At 29.9% G+C, this 19,465-nt stretch overlaps 1 protein-coding gene across 1 annotated transcript; it reads right to left on the bottom strand.

Moving 5' to 3' along the window:
- Positions 1–2,343: 2,343 nt before the first annotated feature.
- On the bottom strand, positions 2,344–19,121 carry LOC113365563 (kinase D-interacting substrate of 220 kDa B-like). The gene is given in 23 exon segments (XM_026607094.1): positions 2,344–2,406; positions 2,477–2,635; positions 2,751–2,816; positions 2,858–2,988; positions 3,062–3,240; positions 3,311–3,476; positions 3,555–3,822; positions 3,927–4,091; positions 4,093–4,119; positions 4,199–4,834; positions 4,902–5,064; positions 5,141–5,348; positions 5,533–5,697; positions 5,767–5,799; positions 5,802–5,898; positions 5,965–6,108; positions 6,226–6,429; positions 6,496–6,717; positions 6,869–6,937; positions 7,029–7,191; positions 7,303–7,535; positions 7,604–7,735; positions 18,652–19,121. Coding segments are annotated over 23 exon segments (3,843 nt in total). The 5' UTR covers positions 18,802–19,121.
- Between the last annotated feature and the right edge of the window lie 344 nt (positions 19,122–19,465).

Raw genomic sequence — 19,465 nt, 5'->3', positions numbered from 1 at the left:
AAATTTAAAAAAAAAATCACAAAATATATCACGATATACTAATCGATATCAAAAATGCAATAATAGAGATAACTACGGGGACAATAACATTTGACTTAAAATATAGATATGAATAATGTATGTAGCTACATACTTTTGCATAATCAAATATATTCATAAAATTACATTAGAGAAATAAACGTGCATTTAATACGAAAGAAAGTAATGCAAGTACAAGGTAGGATTAAAATATGAAGCAGTTTAAAAAAGATACAATATTGAAGCAAATTTAATATCGCAGATTACTTTGAACAAATTTTCTTCAATTTAATTGACAATAAAATATAATAAAAAATACAGATTAATTGCATAACAAATAGTAGTAATAATTTTCGAATGAATTAATTGTCTACTTAAGTACATATTGTAAAAGACTACACATGCTAAATTCGTGTATTAAAACTTTGGCTTACTAGTATAATTATATAGACAGTATTTATGTCCGATAAAAATATACTAGGGTATCTGAATATTATTCCAATTTGGCTTTATAACTCATTATTATTTTTAAACTATATTAATAAGTAAAAATGATAAATATTAAAGCTCATTTATTCACAAAATCACTGCAGCGCACCACAAAACTGTGATTTATATAAACTTTCTACCAAATCAATCCAAAACCGTGAGCAATAGCAGAAAAATCAAAATAAAACCCAATAAACCAAATAAATCTAAAAGCAATAATATGAAAGAAAACAAAATCATCGGTCGACAATGTGTTCGCAGATTTACAAATGTGCGTCATCCGTGACACATTTAGCGATATCGGCGATGTCAACAGATGAGTGTTGTATCCTGAGTTTGGTGGCCCGCCACAAACGGATTGACCACCCCTGTTGTCTCACCTGCTTTGCCGGTTCATTTGTTTTTGGCAAAGAATCGCCGCTGAGGACATCCTCCAATGCTTCCTCGTTAAGAGTTGCAATGCGCCGCATATTGTTTGCTCTTCTAGGGTCAACTGGAAATTGAAAATGGAAAAATAATAAGCAGAATGGAAAAAAAAATCTCAAAGTAAAAATATGTATTTGATAGAATAAAGAATTTCAAAATGATTGAAATGAAAAAATAGAATAATAGAACTGACGTGCATGCGCTTTCGGTAAGGAAATAGAGAAATCAACCAATGGCTGATTTATTAATAAAAACCGATTTTCTTATTAATCCAATACTAACTCCACGATTTTTTTCAAGTTTTCCAGATATATGACTTGATAGTTATGTTTTCTGGATGTTTCAAGTCATTTAGAATCTATTTTCCCAAAATTGAAATAAGTATGTGTATATGAGCAATAGTGAGACCTTTCGAAAAAATTAATGGGAAACTTGTTAAAGAAACAAATAACTTAAACTTAATAAAATTTGCCTTGTAAATAAATGTTTTTTCAAATATATAATTTGAAAATTTCGACGGATGAGTAGAGAAAATGCTCAAATTGATCAAATGTGTTCATGATGTTGCATGTTTCTAACAATATAAATATGACTAAAAATCATTCATATTGAAGAAATATTTTAATAACATGCAAGCTAAGGAGTAGCGAGATAGTATATAAGAAGATCGTGCAAAAAGTTTAATCGAAAATCTGTTTAATGGAATGCTTCTAAATCTACTCAGCAAGGCTGAAAATTTTACATTCAAAGCTAGGAATGCTAAAAATTTAGAATATATCACATAAGAAAGGTGCTAGCAATATTTATGAAAAAATGCAATGTATCACAAACCTACTTTTGATCAAATATACCACATGCCATAGAAAAAAAATCTAATCACTCATTACCAAACTTACTTGATATTCCTGCGGTGTAAACTGATAGCAAAAGTAGAAAGTGATAATTAAAAAGCCTTTTGTGTTCAAAACATTTTTGCATAATGTTATTAAATGCAAAAGTACATTTTGTGTGTGTTTAAATGTTAGCAAAAATCTAATTGTAATGATAGAATTGGTGCTGATGAAAATTTTGAGGAGAATCACAATTACAATTTTCTCTGAATATTTTATTTTGCAATAATTTAAACGTTAACTATTCAACAAGTCACCAATTGTATTATTTAGAAATATCTTCAATGTGCATATTTTGTGAATGCTGTTCTATGTCTTCAGTAAATCAATTCATTCATGTGTTGTTTCTAATATACTACAGTAAATTTCCCAAATTCAAAAACACTAACCTGTTTTAATAGTATCAGGCTTGATTCTTGGTGGTGGAACAATAGTATGAGCTATTTCTTCCTCTTCTTGATGGGGTCGTTGATGACAATTCCAGGAGCTTGTGGGGGTCATTTCCATTACACGCAATCCTTCAAACAACATTCGGGAAAACTTCCCAATGTCCAAATGTAATGCCTAAAACGCTTTTTAATTCCTGAAAAGCGGAAATAAAATGATTCTTGTATAGCTTAGCATTTCAGCTGCATTGCTTCTATTACACTTACCTTAAGATCACAGTTTGCTAGTACACGTCCTGTTACACAATTCTGATGCAATTTAGGAGCAACACTTGGTACTAATGGTTTTAATTCATCCACTTGCAACATCAATTTTTCTATATCATCACAGCTCAAGGAAGACAAACGGCAAGGAGGAATGTCAATCTGAAAAGAAAATTAAACACAGATTGTTAAAATAAAACATGTTGGACAAGAATGAAATAAATAACAATTGAAAATCTTTTCAATGTTGAAAAATTGCTAAACTAACTAATATTACCGGTAGATTAAAAGGCGGCTCGTAGTTTCTTGGATCATTTTGCATTGGTCCAGGCCACCATTGTTGCATATTAGGTTGTTGTGCGGAGCATTAATAATGGGTGGTACCAAGTCGGTCTGATCATCTGTTGTGGCATCCATGGCATTTGAGGAAACATTAGGAATCGGTTGCCAAATACCAGTCGGCGGAGATCGAACATTAGTTACTACCGATTCGTCTTCCATGTTTTGTTGATCCTCTAAAAATTAATCGATGTAAATTTTTAATGTTCTACAGTAAAATAATATATAAGCTATATGAGTTTCTTTTACCTTTAAGTACTTTGCGCAAATAAGGGTCTAAATTTATTGTAAACGGCATGAAAACTCTCAAATCAGCCACTTGCAAGGTTGTTTTATGCAGAGACAAGAAAGCATCTAATTTGCGCTCATCCCTATCAAGTTCCAATAAAGGCGCCGCTTCTTTCAAGGCTGGTACTTGTGCCCGAACCCTAAAAAGCAACAGTAAGTAAATTTAAATTCATGATATAATTATATATCAAATTAAATTTTTGTTCTTACTTGTCATATAAACTGTGCAATGATGAATTATCATCTAATCTATCTCCCATGTTGTCATGATATAAGACTATCAAGCTTGCTCTTAGAGGCCATTGTTCCGTGAGATTTATCCAAGAGCATAATCTGTACCAGTTAAAATCAATATGGAATGCTTTTAATAATCGACCTGCAACAAAACCATAATTATTATTTTATAAGTAATTAACGGAACATGTAACTAAATTAAATAAAAACTTTTACGGACCCGTGATGTATATTACATTCATCAACCGACGCATACTCCTAGGATTAACGTCGCTAAAGTAATCGTCCGCCAAAAGCATTTTGGATAAGTCCCAATGTGGCTGAGTAGAACTACCAGCACCACCTGCAGTCCCAACGCGATGCAAATTAGAACCTATGGAACTTGCAATAGAATCTGAAAGACGTAGTTTACGAGATCCTCTTGGTGGTCTAAGTTTTTCTTGAGATGCCATTAATTCTGAAGCCGAAGATAGACGACGATTGGATACCTGTAAAATTAAACATAAACAAATAATGATGTTAATTATAAACAAAATCTAGATAAAATAATTTCTTTATCAACACAATATTATATTATTATCAATATACTAACCGATCCAGTTAACATTTCACCATCATCTTCTTTATTCCTGCTTCGATGTACCAAAGCAGTACTTTGGGCGCGTTGAGCTTGACGCAAACCAGAGTTTTGTAAGTAAACTGGCAAATGTACTAAGTTTCGTAAGAAATCGTGACCTCCTATACTGCCTTCGCTGAAAAACACGCCTGCTCTTGGATTCGACTGCCTGGAATCAAAAATATATTGAAAGTCTTATTTTTAACTTCAATTATAATATTATTTATGGTGCAAATTATCAAATATACCTTTGAAATAATATGCGGATCCACTGCTAAGAGTACTATAAACGGTCTCTTAGGCTCTGATAGCAGTTGATGTACAGAATTCAACATAGCAATTATTTTCTCAACATCGCAACTGTCCAAAGCGTCTATGATACCAACTAGTCTGCTCTGTTGATTCGTAAAAGCATCCAAACACGTAACCAGATCGCTCATAAGTGCAACTTCGTTAGCTAGTCCAGTAATTGGATCGCTGTTATTCTTAATTGCATTCTGCAAATGGTGTTTCGGGCCAAAGATCAATGAAACAGCGGCTCTTCCTAGTGATTGGATATTAGCCGTCAAGATAACTGCCAACCCAAGTCCGAGAGCCATAAGTACAACAGTTAAGTTAGAATCACTTATCGATTGATTTGCATCCAGTAAGCAGTATAATCCAAGACTTGCGGTCGCTATAAAAGCAAGCAAAGTGACTTCGAACAATAAGATATTAGGAAAACAGCAAAAACGACGGAATCGCCAGCCAGAGTTGGATTTAAAAGGTCGTGGCCGAAATGCACGGAATAAGCGCGTAGAAATAAGACCATAATCGCGTTCTATCACTTCAAATAAAGATGTTAACATGTGTACCATTGCTCCTTCGCCGTCTGCGCCTGCGCCCTAAAATCATAAAAGTTATTAGAATAATTTATGTTAACTATAATGAAGAATTATATTATTAAGGTACTTTATTTTGATCTGCAAAGTAAAAATGTACTGGGTCAGCGGATGGTGCTGACGATGCTCTTGGTCCAGGTGGGTGACAGAATAGAACTTGCAGTAACAATTTCAAAGAATTCAAACGACGATTTATTGAGACGTTTAGATTGTAGGGCCAATAGCAATCATATCTACAAATTAAACAAAAATTTAAATAAACTATAAAGTTCAAGAAGTAAAAATAGAAATATTTATTTCAGTTCTTACCTGTTGCTGGCAACTCTGAGGGACAAATAAGCGCTAAGTAAAACTCCAACAGTAATCAATCCAGCAGCAAGTCCCCATATCCAAGAAAATGTACCCAATCCAGTAGCAAGACCAACTAACAATGCGAGGTGAGCGCAAAGCCATACTGCTAACCAAGGAGCACCAGCAACTGGTTCACACCATTGACGTGCAAAACTCTTCATTTCCTCTAAAAATTAAATTGAACTTATTTTCGTTTAGAAAAAACTGTGAAGCAGATTTAAAAATCTTAAAGTCTTCTATATACTCAATGTATATAAAGTTTTATAGCATAGACTAAATTTTGTTACTCCATTAGTTCTTTAAATATTTATGTAATTTATAAAAACAACTGCCATCTATATAAATTTTACCTTTAAGTTTGGAAAGCAGAAATGATTTTCCAGAACCCCATTTAGCATATAATCCAACTGTAATAGGCATAGTAAGTCCTGGATCGCTTAGAATATCTGCAAGAGCACTGCTATATAATTCATATCCCAGCATTCCCTCACAATCCTCATTTGTATTGAGTCTTCCTGAAAACGATAATATCAAATCAATATAGATTCGTTAATTATTATTAATTAAATGATTAATAAACATACTGGCTCCATAAATTTGTCCTAAAATTGTTTTGGATGATGCATATCAATGTTATATGCAGTTTCTCCAGCTTTATTTGGTCTATATAACAACTGACTATGCTTAGGATTTCTAAGCAACACTTCCACTATCGCCTAAAAAAATTGGAATATAGTAACTAATATTTAAAGTTAATTAAAAATATATTTAAATCAAAATACTTTAGATCTCGCTCTCATTGCAATGTGAAGACATGTATCTCCTTTGAAGTCTACTGCATTAATTTTAGCTTTTTTATCTAATAGCAATGTTACAATTTCTACATTTCTAGTTCTCACAGCTCTGAGAAGTGCGGTGTCTCCATCCTAAAAATACATACATTTTTTGATTTCTTAGTGCTAATTTTCAGATTTAAAAAAATATAAAATATAAATTTTAAAAAATTCATAAATTCAATGCTATAACATATTTCAAATATATACCTTAGTTTGTATCTCAAGATCAGGATTAGCAGCCAACAAGAGACGTACTATTGCAGTATGACCCTTTTCCACTGCTGTATATATGGCAGTTTTTCTATCCCGACCAGGAACATCTAGATCAGCATGTCGTTTCAAGAGCGATTCCACAATACCACGATGGCCACCTTTTACTGCATGAATCAATTGACTATCGCCGGTCCTGTCCTAAAATATAATATAAATCATTTGTTAAATTTGTTACAATTACAATTATATATAATTTAACTTTACCTGCAAGTTAACATAAGCACCAGCATTTACTAACATATGAGCAATTTCTGCTAAGCCTTCCCGGCAGGCAATGGCAAGTGCTGTGGCTCCATCCGAGTCTAATGCATTCACATTTGGTTTATGTTGAAGTAAACGTGAAACAACTTCTTGATGCCTATTTTGAACAGCCACTAACAATGGCGTCCAGGAATACATTCCGGAAGAATCTACACTAGCACCCGCCTAAGAGAAAGAAGAAAGATTTTAATGCTTAATTCTCTTAGGCAACAGTTTGAATTTAAAATACATAATAATACACATTTATATATTTGCTTAATATTATTGGTTGCATCATGTTATACAAGAAGATATTGGAAAAATATATATTGTTTACCTTCAGAAGTATATCCACAATTTCTAAGCACCCACGTCTGCAAGCCCATACTAATGCTGTGGTTCCGTACTAAAATAAATAAATATGAATATTAATTTCTTAAGTTTGAAAAAGTAAATATAATATATGAAGGATCATGATTATATTATGTTATACATACTTTATCAGCCACATTAACTTTGGCACCTCGTTCAACAAGTAATCTGACGACTTCAGTGTGCCCCCTTCCTGCGGCCCAAAGCAATGCACTTAAGTTGTATCCACCTCTTGCTTGCACGTCTGCTCCTGCGTCTAATAAAATGCGAACACATTCTGTATGCCCCCTATAAAAATAAAAATTATAATGAAGCTTTCAAACTCAAACTAAATATATTAAACGTTTGTTGTTAACATATATCAACTCTATTACTATTTTTAGATTACATTCCTCCTACCTGTATGAAGCCCACAACAATGGTGTCCAACCACCCATGTCTCGGTGTTCCTTTGGCGCCCCATGCTCAATTAGGGCCCGCAGCGGCGCGGCGTGACCGTTGCGGGCCGCAAAGTGCATCGCCGTCCAGGAATCATGATCTTCGGCTGCGGCATCTGCTCCAAGAGATAAAAGCTCGCGACAGAAAGGCGATGAACCCCTCGAGGCTGCCAACATGAGAATGGTGGTTCCATTCTGAAAAATAAAAAATATATCAAGGTAAATAATAGAAATATATAGATATTGTAAATTTTTATCATTACCTCGTCCCTGTCATCTACTTGATGTTGTCTACTGGATAAAAAATCTCGTAGTGCCTGAGCATCTCCGGCATCCAGGTAGGAAAGAAGTGTCCTATGACCCAACGAACACATCAGGTCCGAACGGTCGATGGCCTGGTTAAAAATTAAAGGCTATTACACAGGAATTAAAAAATTAAGCATGAGTTCTGTTAAATAAAAAAGCACATGTATTGACCATGGTAAAGTCAGTAAAATTTCCACAGTATTTCAAACACGATTAGAATCAAATCCCATTCGATAATAATTGTCAATATTTTTATTGGAATTTACAAAAATATTACAACATAGGCATATGCAGTTATCATTGGCATATTATATTTAAGAAGTGTTAAAAAAAAACAAGATTTTGTTCAAAACATGAATCAATGGATTAATTTTCCAACGCAGTAACAATGTTAAGATTAAAAAATAAGTTTTAGTTATACAAAATCAATGTATTTTTCAAATAATCTATTATTCCATTCTCACACCAAAAACTTGCCGAGCAATCCGCAATATTCCGCAAAGCAAGCTGGTAATGTTCAATGCACATGACACAATCATACAGTCCGTTAGTACAAATTCACAAATAAATACAAATATTAATTTTCACTTTTTTGGTTTTTACACACTTTTGTAAGTTTCAGTACGTACAACATCTGAAACCATAACCGTTTTAAACGAGATCAAATGAGAAATGAAACGCACGAAATTTAAAACGAGATATACAAAATTCAGCAGTCTTCGTTGCCAGGAATTCTCACAAATCATTTAAATAGGTACTAAAATTAAATACAATTTTATGTTGCAAACTACTAGCATACGTTGTAGAGGAAAATGATTTATTGGATTAGTCTCTGTTATGACGTTTGGCAAATATGTAGCAATCGAACGAATTATACGAGCGATATTAATAAAAACGCGCAGAGATTTCAAAACGTTTTACTGAAGTTGGAAATATTCATTAATTGGAAATAATAAATTATATTAAAACAATTACCTCCTTCTACTCAATTATGCTATATTAAGCAGATCATAAAAATAGTATTTTTGAAGAATCTTCAATGTATTTTTTAAGATTTTAGGTCATCTAAATCCTACATTACGATATGCTTGATACATCACGAAGAAGATGATTATAACAAAAACAAATAGAAATAAATATTTTTATTGATCACCATCTGCTTATAGAAGAAGGAACTTATAAATGTACATTTTGTAATACATTTATAGTTCCCCCCATCAAGTATATGTTCCTGAATAATGGGACCAAGAGAAACAAATTTAAAATGCAACCAAAGCTTGAACAATTACTTTTTCAATAATTTCTGATTGCATACTAATGTGTGACTTTGGCAAACGCTGGTTGTAACTTATGCTAATAAAATATAATATGATTGGTTTATACTTAACCTTGTTTAATTTGATCAAAAAGATAAACGGCACAAATATTTGGTACATAAAATTTATAAATATATTCCTGAGTTGTTAAGCGATTGTGTTAATACATTTCGTATGCAAACCTGGTTAGTTCAATATTATGGACGCGTTTGTCCAGACAAATAGTTATTTCCACTCAGAACAAAGCGATCGTAACTTCCAAATAATAGGCCACAATGCTATAATCGCACTTAGAATACGATTCCATTTGAAACACGATTGTTTTACTCAAATAAACTTCAATAAAACACTTCAAAAAGTTGAACAAGAGAAGCACTAGATACGTAAATGCTGTTGCTCTTAAAAGCAATGCCCCGACGTTGGGCGTTCCTTCTCGACGCCAAATTACCTTTTAGAAATACTTGGCAAGGCTGTTTATTGTTTTAATCTAAAAAGGAATGTGTTAAATAGGTTGCTGCATACTACTGCATCCATTCAAATAGAATAAAAAGATCAGAACCACGGAAAACATTAAGAACAAATTTAAAAATTCATTAATCAAATAGCACAAAAGTTAAATTAGTATTAAATTTACGTTGCTGGAGAGTTGCCATAATCAAGATCACTCATTCTTCGACATGTTCGTAACATTTGTATACAAACAATTGAAAACGTTTGTCTATATGTGTTAGAAACGAGAATAATTTCAGCGCTTTATTACTAAGTAGTAAATTTTCCAAGTGTATTTGTAATTAATTGTGGCCATGCATAACAACAACCTTAGTCACACTGAATCAGATCTTAAACAATCTGATGAAAACATAGTAAGTCAAAAAACAAAAGATATTTGCTAATAAGAGCCTTGTTGTATTGTAGATTCAAATTTAATGATATAAAGAAAACTTTTCAATCAAGGCAAACAGAGTTTTGTACAATTGATAAATAAATTAAACGCTATAAGTACATTCTTTATATTTTTTGAGAGTCAATCAATTAAGAGTGGATAAAAAGCATTATTAATGCACGTTTTCATTATGCTATATATAGAAGAAAACTGAAAATATAATGTGAATCAATAAAAACAAGTAAATTTCATTTCTTTAAAAGAAATAACCTGTCGAGTTACTAAAGTTGTAAAACCGTTGGATTTATATTTTTGAGAAAAAAAAATTAGAATGATCCTAATGTGAAGGCAACTAATCAAGTTTGACAATTCTGGCAAGCAAAAATATTTTCAAGCACTCCAAAAACATACCTGTTGAATAAATGTTGCTGCCAAAACTAATACTTTTTACTTCTGGTGCTGAGTTAAAATTATCTCACTGACAAATAGACTTCATAAATTTTAAATATTGGTTTATTTTAGACTAAACGTGTATTTAAAAAAATAGCAGTAAAAATTATTTTAATGAACTAAGTATGGAAGACTTCGTTGATATACATACTAAAATGCAAGATAATATATTTTCGCCGGAGTAATATTTTTTTTGACTGGTGTGAAATAAAAACAAGAGTTAAAACAATTGCTTAAAAACATTGTTAACTCTTCAAAACATATAAATAAAGCATTAACTTCTTAAATTGTAAAAAATTCGCATATGCATCACCAAAAACATTGCTTAAAAACATTGTTAACTCTTCAAAACATATAAATAAAGCATTAACTTCTTAAATTGTAAAAATTTCGCATATGCATCACCAAAAACATAGAAGTAAATATAAAATTAGGTTCGTATGTTATTCAAGCAAGCAGCAGCTCCTCGTCAACATCGAAGATCAGGCGACAATTTATAACTTTTTCAAAAATAACAGAAAACTTGCATGAGTCTAAAAAATAATAGAGAATAGTAGAAATTTCAGCATCACAAAAATTTGGAATGTAAAAGGTGTCGTTGAAAACGACTTTGGCACGAAAACAAGTTTTCCAGAAAAAATCTCATGCAAGTTTTCCACACAAAAGTATTCGTACATAAACAAAACAAAATAAAGACAAAAACAAAAAAACATACAACAAAAAAAAAAACAAAACAAAACCAAAACAATAACCAAACCGCGAAAAAAACCAAACGTGCTATCAAATCAAATAGCTAATTCATCGAACCGCGCTCTGCCTTCTTAGGCCGAACGAAAAACGCCTATTCTGCGCATCGCTGGCTGGTGCCGTAACCGTCAAGGCGGGAACCTGGTGCGCCCTTTCTGGTATCTCCAGACGCAAAGGCCTATAAACCTGAGTCGGTTGTGGAAGTGCAGGCAAATTGGGTAACACTGGCGTTCCTGGACGTGCCACATTGCGTGTCGGGCCGTGCAGACCACGAACAAGAGCCCGAACGTGATCAAATTGCTCTTCTTTGGCACCAGACGGCATAGTAAAACTGATGATTTATGGGCAATATTTGTGTATAACAGATGTAAAAATATTCTTGGACGCTAATGTTAATGCAATGATTGTTTAAGTAAAGTATTTTAGAAAACGCATAGGATACTCGATTCAAAAACAATTTAATTTCAAATCGTTAGTCTTAAAAAAATCACTATAAAGATAGTACAAAATAGGAACTAAATAAGAAAATTATTTATATACGTTTGAATCAATTATATCACTTTTAACAAGTATAAAGTTTTGCTAATTTTATTATATTCGATTCGCAGTTGTTTAACAAATCTACATATTAAATAATACACTTTGCTTTAAATTTTTGTTTGAACTAATTGAACGAGATAGGATCAGTTGGAAAATATTTTATTGAAAAAATGAATAGGGTGAAAAAAAATTAATAAGGCATAAAATTTCGTAATCCACATGAATACAATTAAATATTAATTCACCATAATATTTAATATACAAATTAACAATTTAATCTCATCAATTTTTATCTGTGGCTATACTTTTTACACTGAAATTTTTATTCTACATGAAATACAAAACAAACTAAACTTATTTGATTTTATATAACAATAATCTTATACGAAGCATACGTGTTTCCTAATCGGTCAATTTGAAGAAATAATCAGCAGAAATACACTTCTCCATTGATCTTAATTATCAACTGATATGATATAATAATTTTTTTGCTTATTTTCCATCAGATCCACTATTTATTAAAAATTGCTAATAAAATGTAGTATTTAAAATGCATAATTGCTATAATAACTACACATCAAATATAATATCAAAGGGGTAGCAACATTTTTAGAATTATTGCAATACATTAAATAATTGTTTTAAGCCAGTAACAGCGATCAGAATTATGTGTTCTATGTTGTAGCAATGCCTATAAAAGGCAATTTTCACTTGATATTAAATTTTAAATCTATAACCTCAAGTGGAAAATTAATATCATACTGCTTGATATCGAGCTTAACGAGGTTGGGATCAAACCTTAGACTAGTTTGTGCTAGCCCACGTTCTTAACCATTAACACCATGTATGGCTCCGATAAATGTTAAAAATGATACAACTTCTGGTTGAAATTAAAATTACAATCAGTAGAAGAAAACCATGAGAACTATCGATAGTTGTGTATAGTTCCCCTTTAGCGCAAATATTTGATAATTAATTCTTGGAATAAAAATTTACTGACATTTATAACAATAAACATTCAACTTAATCATCATTCATGATAATACTATCTAAATAGTGGCATAGTATATAAAGTATTCATATATAATACGATAGCTTGAGAACGTTTACGATCACATGGTTATTATATTGATCAAACTGTTTGGCAATAAAGCACGTTTTTAATTTAGTTACATTACAGATTATGTCACAATGGCTTCGAAATGATTCTCAAACACGAGCTGGACAATTGGAATCAATTAAAATTACAAGGAAAGAAAAATATACTGGAATGAAATTATGTTGAGAACGACTGTAATAATAATAAAATCATTTTACAGAAATCGATTTTAAGATGACACATCGTTCAACTCAATTTGTTGTTTTTCTTTGTCAAAAGAATTATTTTTGTTTCCCACGAAAATGACTGTTAATGATGTCATTCGTTTATTGCTTGTGATTTTTTCGTTTTTTAAATAATTTGTGAGCTTTGTCCACAGAAGAAGAGTCAAACTAGGACTCAAAATGTATGGATGCCTTAATAAAAAAATTTAAACTCAACTTAGGTGATGTCTTTTAAAAATTAGGTCAATTAGAGCAACTAAAAATCAACAGAAGTTTCGGTAACAAATGTGTATTGTACCAATGATTTTTTATGAAAATCAGAAGAAGAGAAAAAAATAATATAAAAATCAACTGAAATCAATGATAGTAAAAAGTTTCTTTATGTTATACCGCCATGGAACATGTTCCAAAAATTCAAAAAAAAATTCATTGTGTATTTTTGATTAAATTTTATGGATTTTTTTTAAATGACTTTATTTCAAACTTTGTGGAATGTTTACTTGTGGTCAAGTTATTTTATAAGAATTAAACCACATTTGCAAAAAAATGCTGTTGAATTTATAGCAATTGATCAGACAAAATTTTATGCATAAAATTAATGAATATATTGACATAAAATGCTTAGCACTTGGTGATATAATGATGCTAATTGTTTAATTACAATTGCATCGTTAATGAGTAGAGAAAGCTCTACAATGCATTATGTTTTCAGTAAAAAAATAACATAAAGAACACCAATTTGGAATAAAATAGTCAAATTTTCATTAAAATTTGCTAACTATCAACGATAAATAATGATTATTTATATACTTAAATTATATTGTAATGAAAAAATAATTTCATTAATTTCTGGTGAAAATATTTACCAAAACAGATGAAACCGAATTTTGGTAATAACAGAATCAAAGAAAAAATTCTATAATAATCGTCTTTCCCAGAAAGATATGGGCATTGCCCTTTGTACTTTCCATATTACAGTTTAACAAATACTGGAAGCAAGACTCTAAGGGCACAAATCCAGTGAAGATAATTTAAAGTTTACTCGAAATCTGATGTAAATATATAAAATATTTTGTTGTGAACAGTTTTACTAGTGATGTGTTTATTAATTAATTTTAAAAAATTAAAAAAAGATGTTTTCAACCTAGTGCAAATTAGTCAAAACTACTCTACTGTGTTTCACCTGTAGCTCATGCTGATTGTGGTGCCTTCGCATTGCTTTAAACATTGTCACTTAATAAAATTAATAATTAAAATTAAAAATTATAATTTAATTTATTTCTGATATAAAATTGAATCTAAATTTTCTAAGATTTGTCACATCTTCACGTCTTAACTAGTGCAAGAGTCACGAACTATTAAAAATCGTATCGGAGTTGCTTGGGGTTTTTATAAGTTACTAATTATGTAAGTAATTCTCAAACTGTTTGTCAACAGTAAGAATATAGATTTTATCTCGTGATAACAGAATTGAATTAAATTTGAACAGTAATTAAAATTTATATATAGTTATTGATACAGGTCATAAACATAATTGCAATTTGAAATAAAGAAATGTTTTTGAAAAATTTTTGGGGTCGTTTCATCATAGCAGTAAATCGCATAGTTATATAATATAACAATTGAAATAGTCTTCTATATTAACAATATAATAAAATCTCTGGTTTATGTATCTAGCTTCAATAAAGCTTATTTGCATATAAATTAAAATAATGAAATATTTTGATAAATGTCGCAAAACATTTTCATATAATATATGAAATAATTCGATTTTTTAACTATCAACTGTTTTTTATTGTAATACTCTCGTATTGTTTATGTTGAAATCCTCAGCATCTTAAAAAAAATTCATTTTATTTTTGTTCAAATAATCCAAATTCAGTATTCGTTTTAGCAGATTACACCTTAGTCTTCTTTTTTATTCTTCAATTATACGACCAAGAATTTATTATCCTTGGCAAATATTTACAGTAAATCGAATTACTGATTCATCCTTCCGCATTTTCCATTATAATGTACCCAAAGATTTACATTTCCAAAGATGCATTTCAAGTTTACCTTTTGCGAATATTTGAATAGCCTAAACGACTCTAAAAACAATTATGTTTTTCAGTAATAATTCATCTGTGAGTTTGCTAAGCATATTTACATTTTATGATTACACTGCCCATATTAACCAAACCAAACCAAATAATCAGGGTCACTTTAATTTTCTGATTAGATTCCGCCAACGAAAATAATTGCTAAGGTACACAAGAGTTACTTGTTTATATCGAAGAATCTGATAAAATTAGTTATAAAATACATATTAAATATCAGTCGTAGAAGAACCTATTTCTGTGAAATAAATTTTAAATTCGAAGTTTAAAATTCATCCTGGAATGCATTTTAAGCAATTTCTAACATTTTGTTGATCGGTAGATAGAACTTTTTATTCCCCTATATTTCCCATGTTTTTTGCGTTTAGTACACCATTATTTTATTAAAGATTTCTAATTGAATATTAGTTTGAATAACAATTTTAAATAATATATAGCATAATAATTATTCGTATAAAATTTAATAATTATTATTCTGAATTATTTAGTATATATTTTGTAAAATAAATATTAAGAAATCTAAAATTCATTCTGGGTTGCGATTTAAGAAGATTCAAATATATTGTTAACCGGTATATAACTTTTTTTTCTATATATCAACAATCATTATTATCGACAACTAATTGCATAAATTTAGCATATAACCACACAATAAAAAATGATGAATTTTATTTTTTGCACATGTGCATTCAGTTAATAAATTTTTGAATAATTTTTTTTTTTATACGATTACCGAGAACTTATACATGAAAATTAACATATTGTATAAAACCATATAAATCATCAAATCATAAATATTGTCAAGAACACATTAAAATATTACTTTATTTAATAAATTAAATTTGATTATATTTCTTCGAGTAAAAATTTATCCCCAAAACTATAGCAAATTCTCAATTTTAATAACCATAAACAGTTCACGTCCAATACTCTCGAAATGTCATTTGAAATCCTTAAAATCTTCAGAATTTTTTCCTTTTATTAGATAGATATTCCAATTAATGTAATTATTCAAAACTCAAACCTTTATATTAAATTTTATGATATTTATATTTTTAAAGCCAGCAAATCATTGATGAAATAATAACGAGAAGTACGACCTAAAAAATGATTCATGCTTGAATTATCCTAATAATATTATTATTTTTCCTCAAAATAAAATAATGATGAAAATTATGTATAATTTAGTAGCAATGGTAATTGGCATTTATGCCAATTTTAGTCAAGATGTTTTTTAAATTAAAATTAGGTTTTCAATTAAACCTAAAGTTGTCAAAAAGATTTTTATCTCTGTTAAAATAATATGCTTTGTCATTAATAAATAAATAACATATGCAATAATCACACAATTATCGCTCTTAATTTTTAATTTATAAGAATTTTATGCAGATGAAAATATTTGTCAATTTTTGTTATATATATATATATATATATATATATATATATAATTCCTCGGTTCAGGAAATGCTACATTTACTACTTCTTCTCCGCAATTGTTAATTCTTGTTCAAAATATATTCAATTAATGATACACCAAGCCAAAACAAATACGAAGTGATTATCTAAATCCATTAGTAACACATAAAAGAAGCTCCAAGGCAAACATTTTTGTTTCACATAGACGAAAACAGTGCAAATATTGTCCGAAATATTTACCGAGATAAATTCGCAACGATTCCATAGTCTTGTGTACAGAGACATGGCCGCAGCACTAAACAATCACCACAAAATAAACATCACACAACACTTAGAAACAAATAATTCTACTGCAGAAAAATTTGTTGTTAACTCAATTAGAGAAGCAGACCCAAACTGATGGTCGAAAATAAACATTTCTGACAAGAATGTAGTTGGTATTGCCCTATCGAAATGTCAAAATATCCACGTGCCAGGAGTTGCATTATCTATGAAAATTTAAAAATGCTACATGAACAATGTACATAAGAAATTATCGCACGTATTATATGTTGCATTACACTTGATCTTTATACAAAAGAGTATGATTAATGCAATAAAAGTGATTAGATAAATTTACAGACTTCGGAGAAGAACTTACATAGGACTTCCAATGACTAAATGAAGCTAAGAATCACTAGTATTTTTTTTTTTTAGTTTTGCAGGAACTTTATTTAAAAGGTTCACTGGCTCTTGGTTCAGTATCAATTTAATGTGTACTCCTGCGTCATTATTTTTTTATTTTACAAACTAGAAGTTTGTACGTAAAAACTCAAAATTTTGATACTAGGAGAGAAAACGTATTTCAGATCAATGCAATGCCAATGATTTATCGACATTTATGAAGAAGTGTGCCTCTGTGGTAAAACTGTGGATCAGCAACAACTGTTTTCAGGTTCGGAAACCGCCTCGATCAGCTCGATATTAATCAGAATTTTACTGAAGATTATATATCCAAAATATGATATTAAATGGAAATTGCCCTTGGAAAAAGTAGGATTGTTGCAAAAAGAATAAGAAGTAAAATGCTACTCAAATATGTCACAACTAGAAAGGACAACTACTTGATTCTTTTTGTAATACCACAATCTAATTGGGTAATGATTTCTTGAACAGTTCCATTAGTTGTTGTGATGAATCTTCTCCCTAACATCTATCTATTTTTATATATAATTTTGTTATTAAAATTTGTCTTATATTATTGAGATATTTTGAATTTGATGCAGCAATGCCAGCGATACAATATAATTATTATAATTTGAAAACTTTTTGGAGATCTTTAGTTTCAAGGGAAAACGGATATCACTACTGGTTGATATCATTGTCCGAGTTATATTTATATTTATATTTATATTTATATTTACTAGACACTTGATGGTCGCAAGACCAAAGCTTTAACCCCTGTGCCACGGAGAACCCCATATAGATAATATAATATATTATTATTCCAAGGGGTAAATTTGTACTTGTCCATTAATAGTGAAAGACTACACAATAAAAAGTATTCTTCATTGACTTTCTTTTCTTACAAGCAATGAACCAAAAAAAACAAATGATTTTTAGTATAAATAAAATGTTGTACAATCATCGTTCTGAAACTTTTTCTTTCCCTCAGACACCAACTTAATATTTCACTAACTTAAATGACATGATATTTTTACAATTTTTGTCGATTTGAACAATGTAATAATATCGATATGCAGATAGCAACAAGATCCATAATTGTTTAATCATTGGGTCCTAAAACCAATAATTATACTCTTTTTTTTATCTATGCATAAACCTTCCTTATCCTAATATCTCATGAATATTAGAATACTACTGGTATCAATTTAAAAAATCTTATAAAATTCTTATAAATCACATAAATATAAGCTGAGAGTGAGAATGATATGTGGTATTGATTTATTAATGACAAAGCATAAATTTGCAACAGAAAAAAATCTATATAAAAATTTATCAGATAACATATAGTTTTCCATATAACAACGAATGTAAATTAAATTGAACCAATTATGTATATTATAATGTATGTTTTTGTTTCGTGGATCAGAACTAATTTACTATATTTATTAAATCACGCGCCTATAATGTTTTGTTCAATAATTGGTTATGGTCAATTATTAGGTCAATAACTACCATTAAGCAATATTTTCAAGTGCTTTTCATACATTGTTTAATAATTTATTTACCACTGCGGAAGAATTCATGAGGGAAAATCTTTGCGACGACAATCTCAAGAAATTATAGTAGTGCGCAACAGATCCATAACCTCTTCTTGATCCTAAAACAAGAGGTGTCCTTTCTTCGCGAATCCTGTGATTTTTACATCCGGAAAACATTTTTATTAAAAACACAAAATATTTACACTGCCACTTAATAATAAATTGCCAAATTAATTAACTGATCACGGAACGAGTTAATAATTTTAATATAACAACTCCCGAACTCTTCACATCAACACTATAACTATACTGATCACTCATGTTTTAAATATCTTTAGTCCAAACAACCCTAGAGATTTTTTTCTATATATTTGTATAACACTATAGATATATTACGGAAAATAACTGTGTTAAGAAAGGTAAATACTTTGTCAGTAAAACTGTATTGAAATGTGAAATCAAATTAACATATATATTTTTTTCATGGCGAGCACATCGTAGAACGTTGCACGAAGACTTTAACTCATATTTACAGAAGAATTATATTTATTAATATTTTAATCTTGTTTACGAAATAAATAGCTACATTGTTGCACTAATAAATGACTATTATATGCATTCAGTTTGATATATACAAATTTAATTCTTATTTAAAATGGGATAACAAAGTAGTATGACTTGCTACTAACAAATTCGTAAAGTAATGAACTTTAAAAGATTTATTGAAAATCCCATAAATTAATAATGCAAATTCATTGTAATTAATTGCAATTAATATAGTATAATAAACCCATCAATCGGTTATTATGAATTACAATGAATTGATAATAATTAATTGTGT

Source organism: Ctenocephalides felis, unplaced genomic scaffold (assembly GCF_003426905.1).
Source record: "Ctenocephalides felis isolate EL2017-DRISC unplaced genomic scaffold, ASM342690v1 CF-g0.4_SCAFFOLD_01118, whole genome shotgun sequence".
In the NCBI taxonomy this organism is placed as follows: Eukaryota; Metazoa; Arthropoda; class Insecta; order Siphonaptera; family Pulicidae; genus Ctenocephalides; species Ctenocephalides felis.
This window is presented reverse-complemented; position numbering and strand designations above follow the sequence as displayed.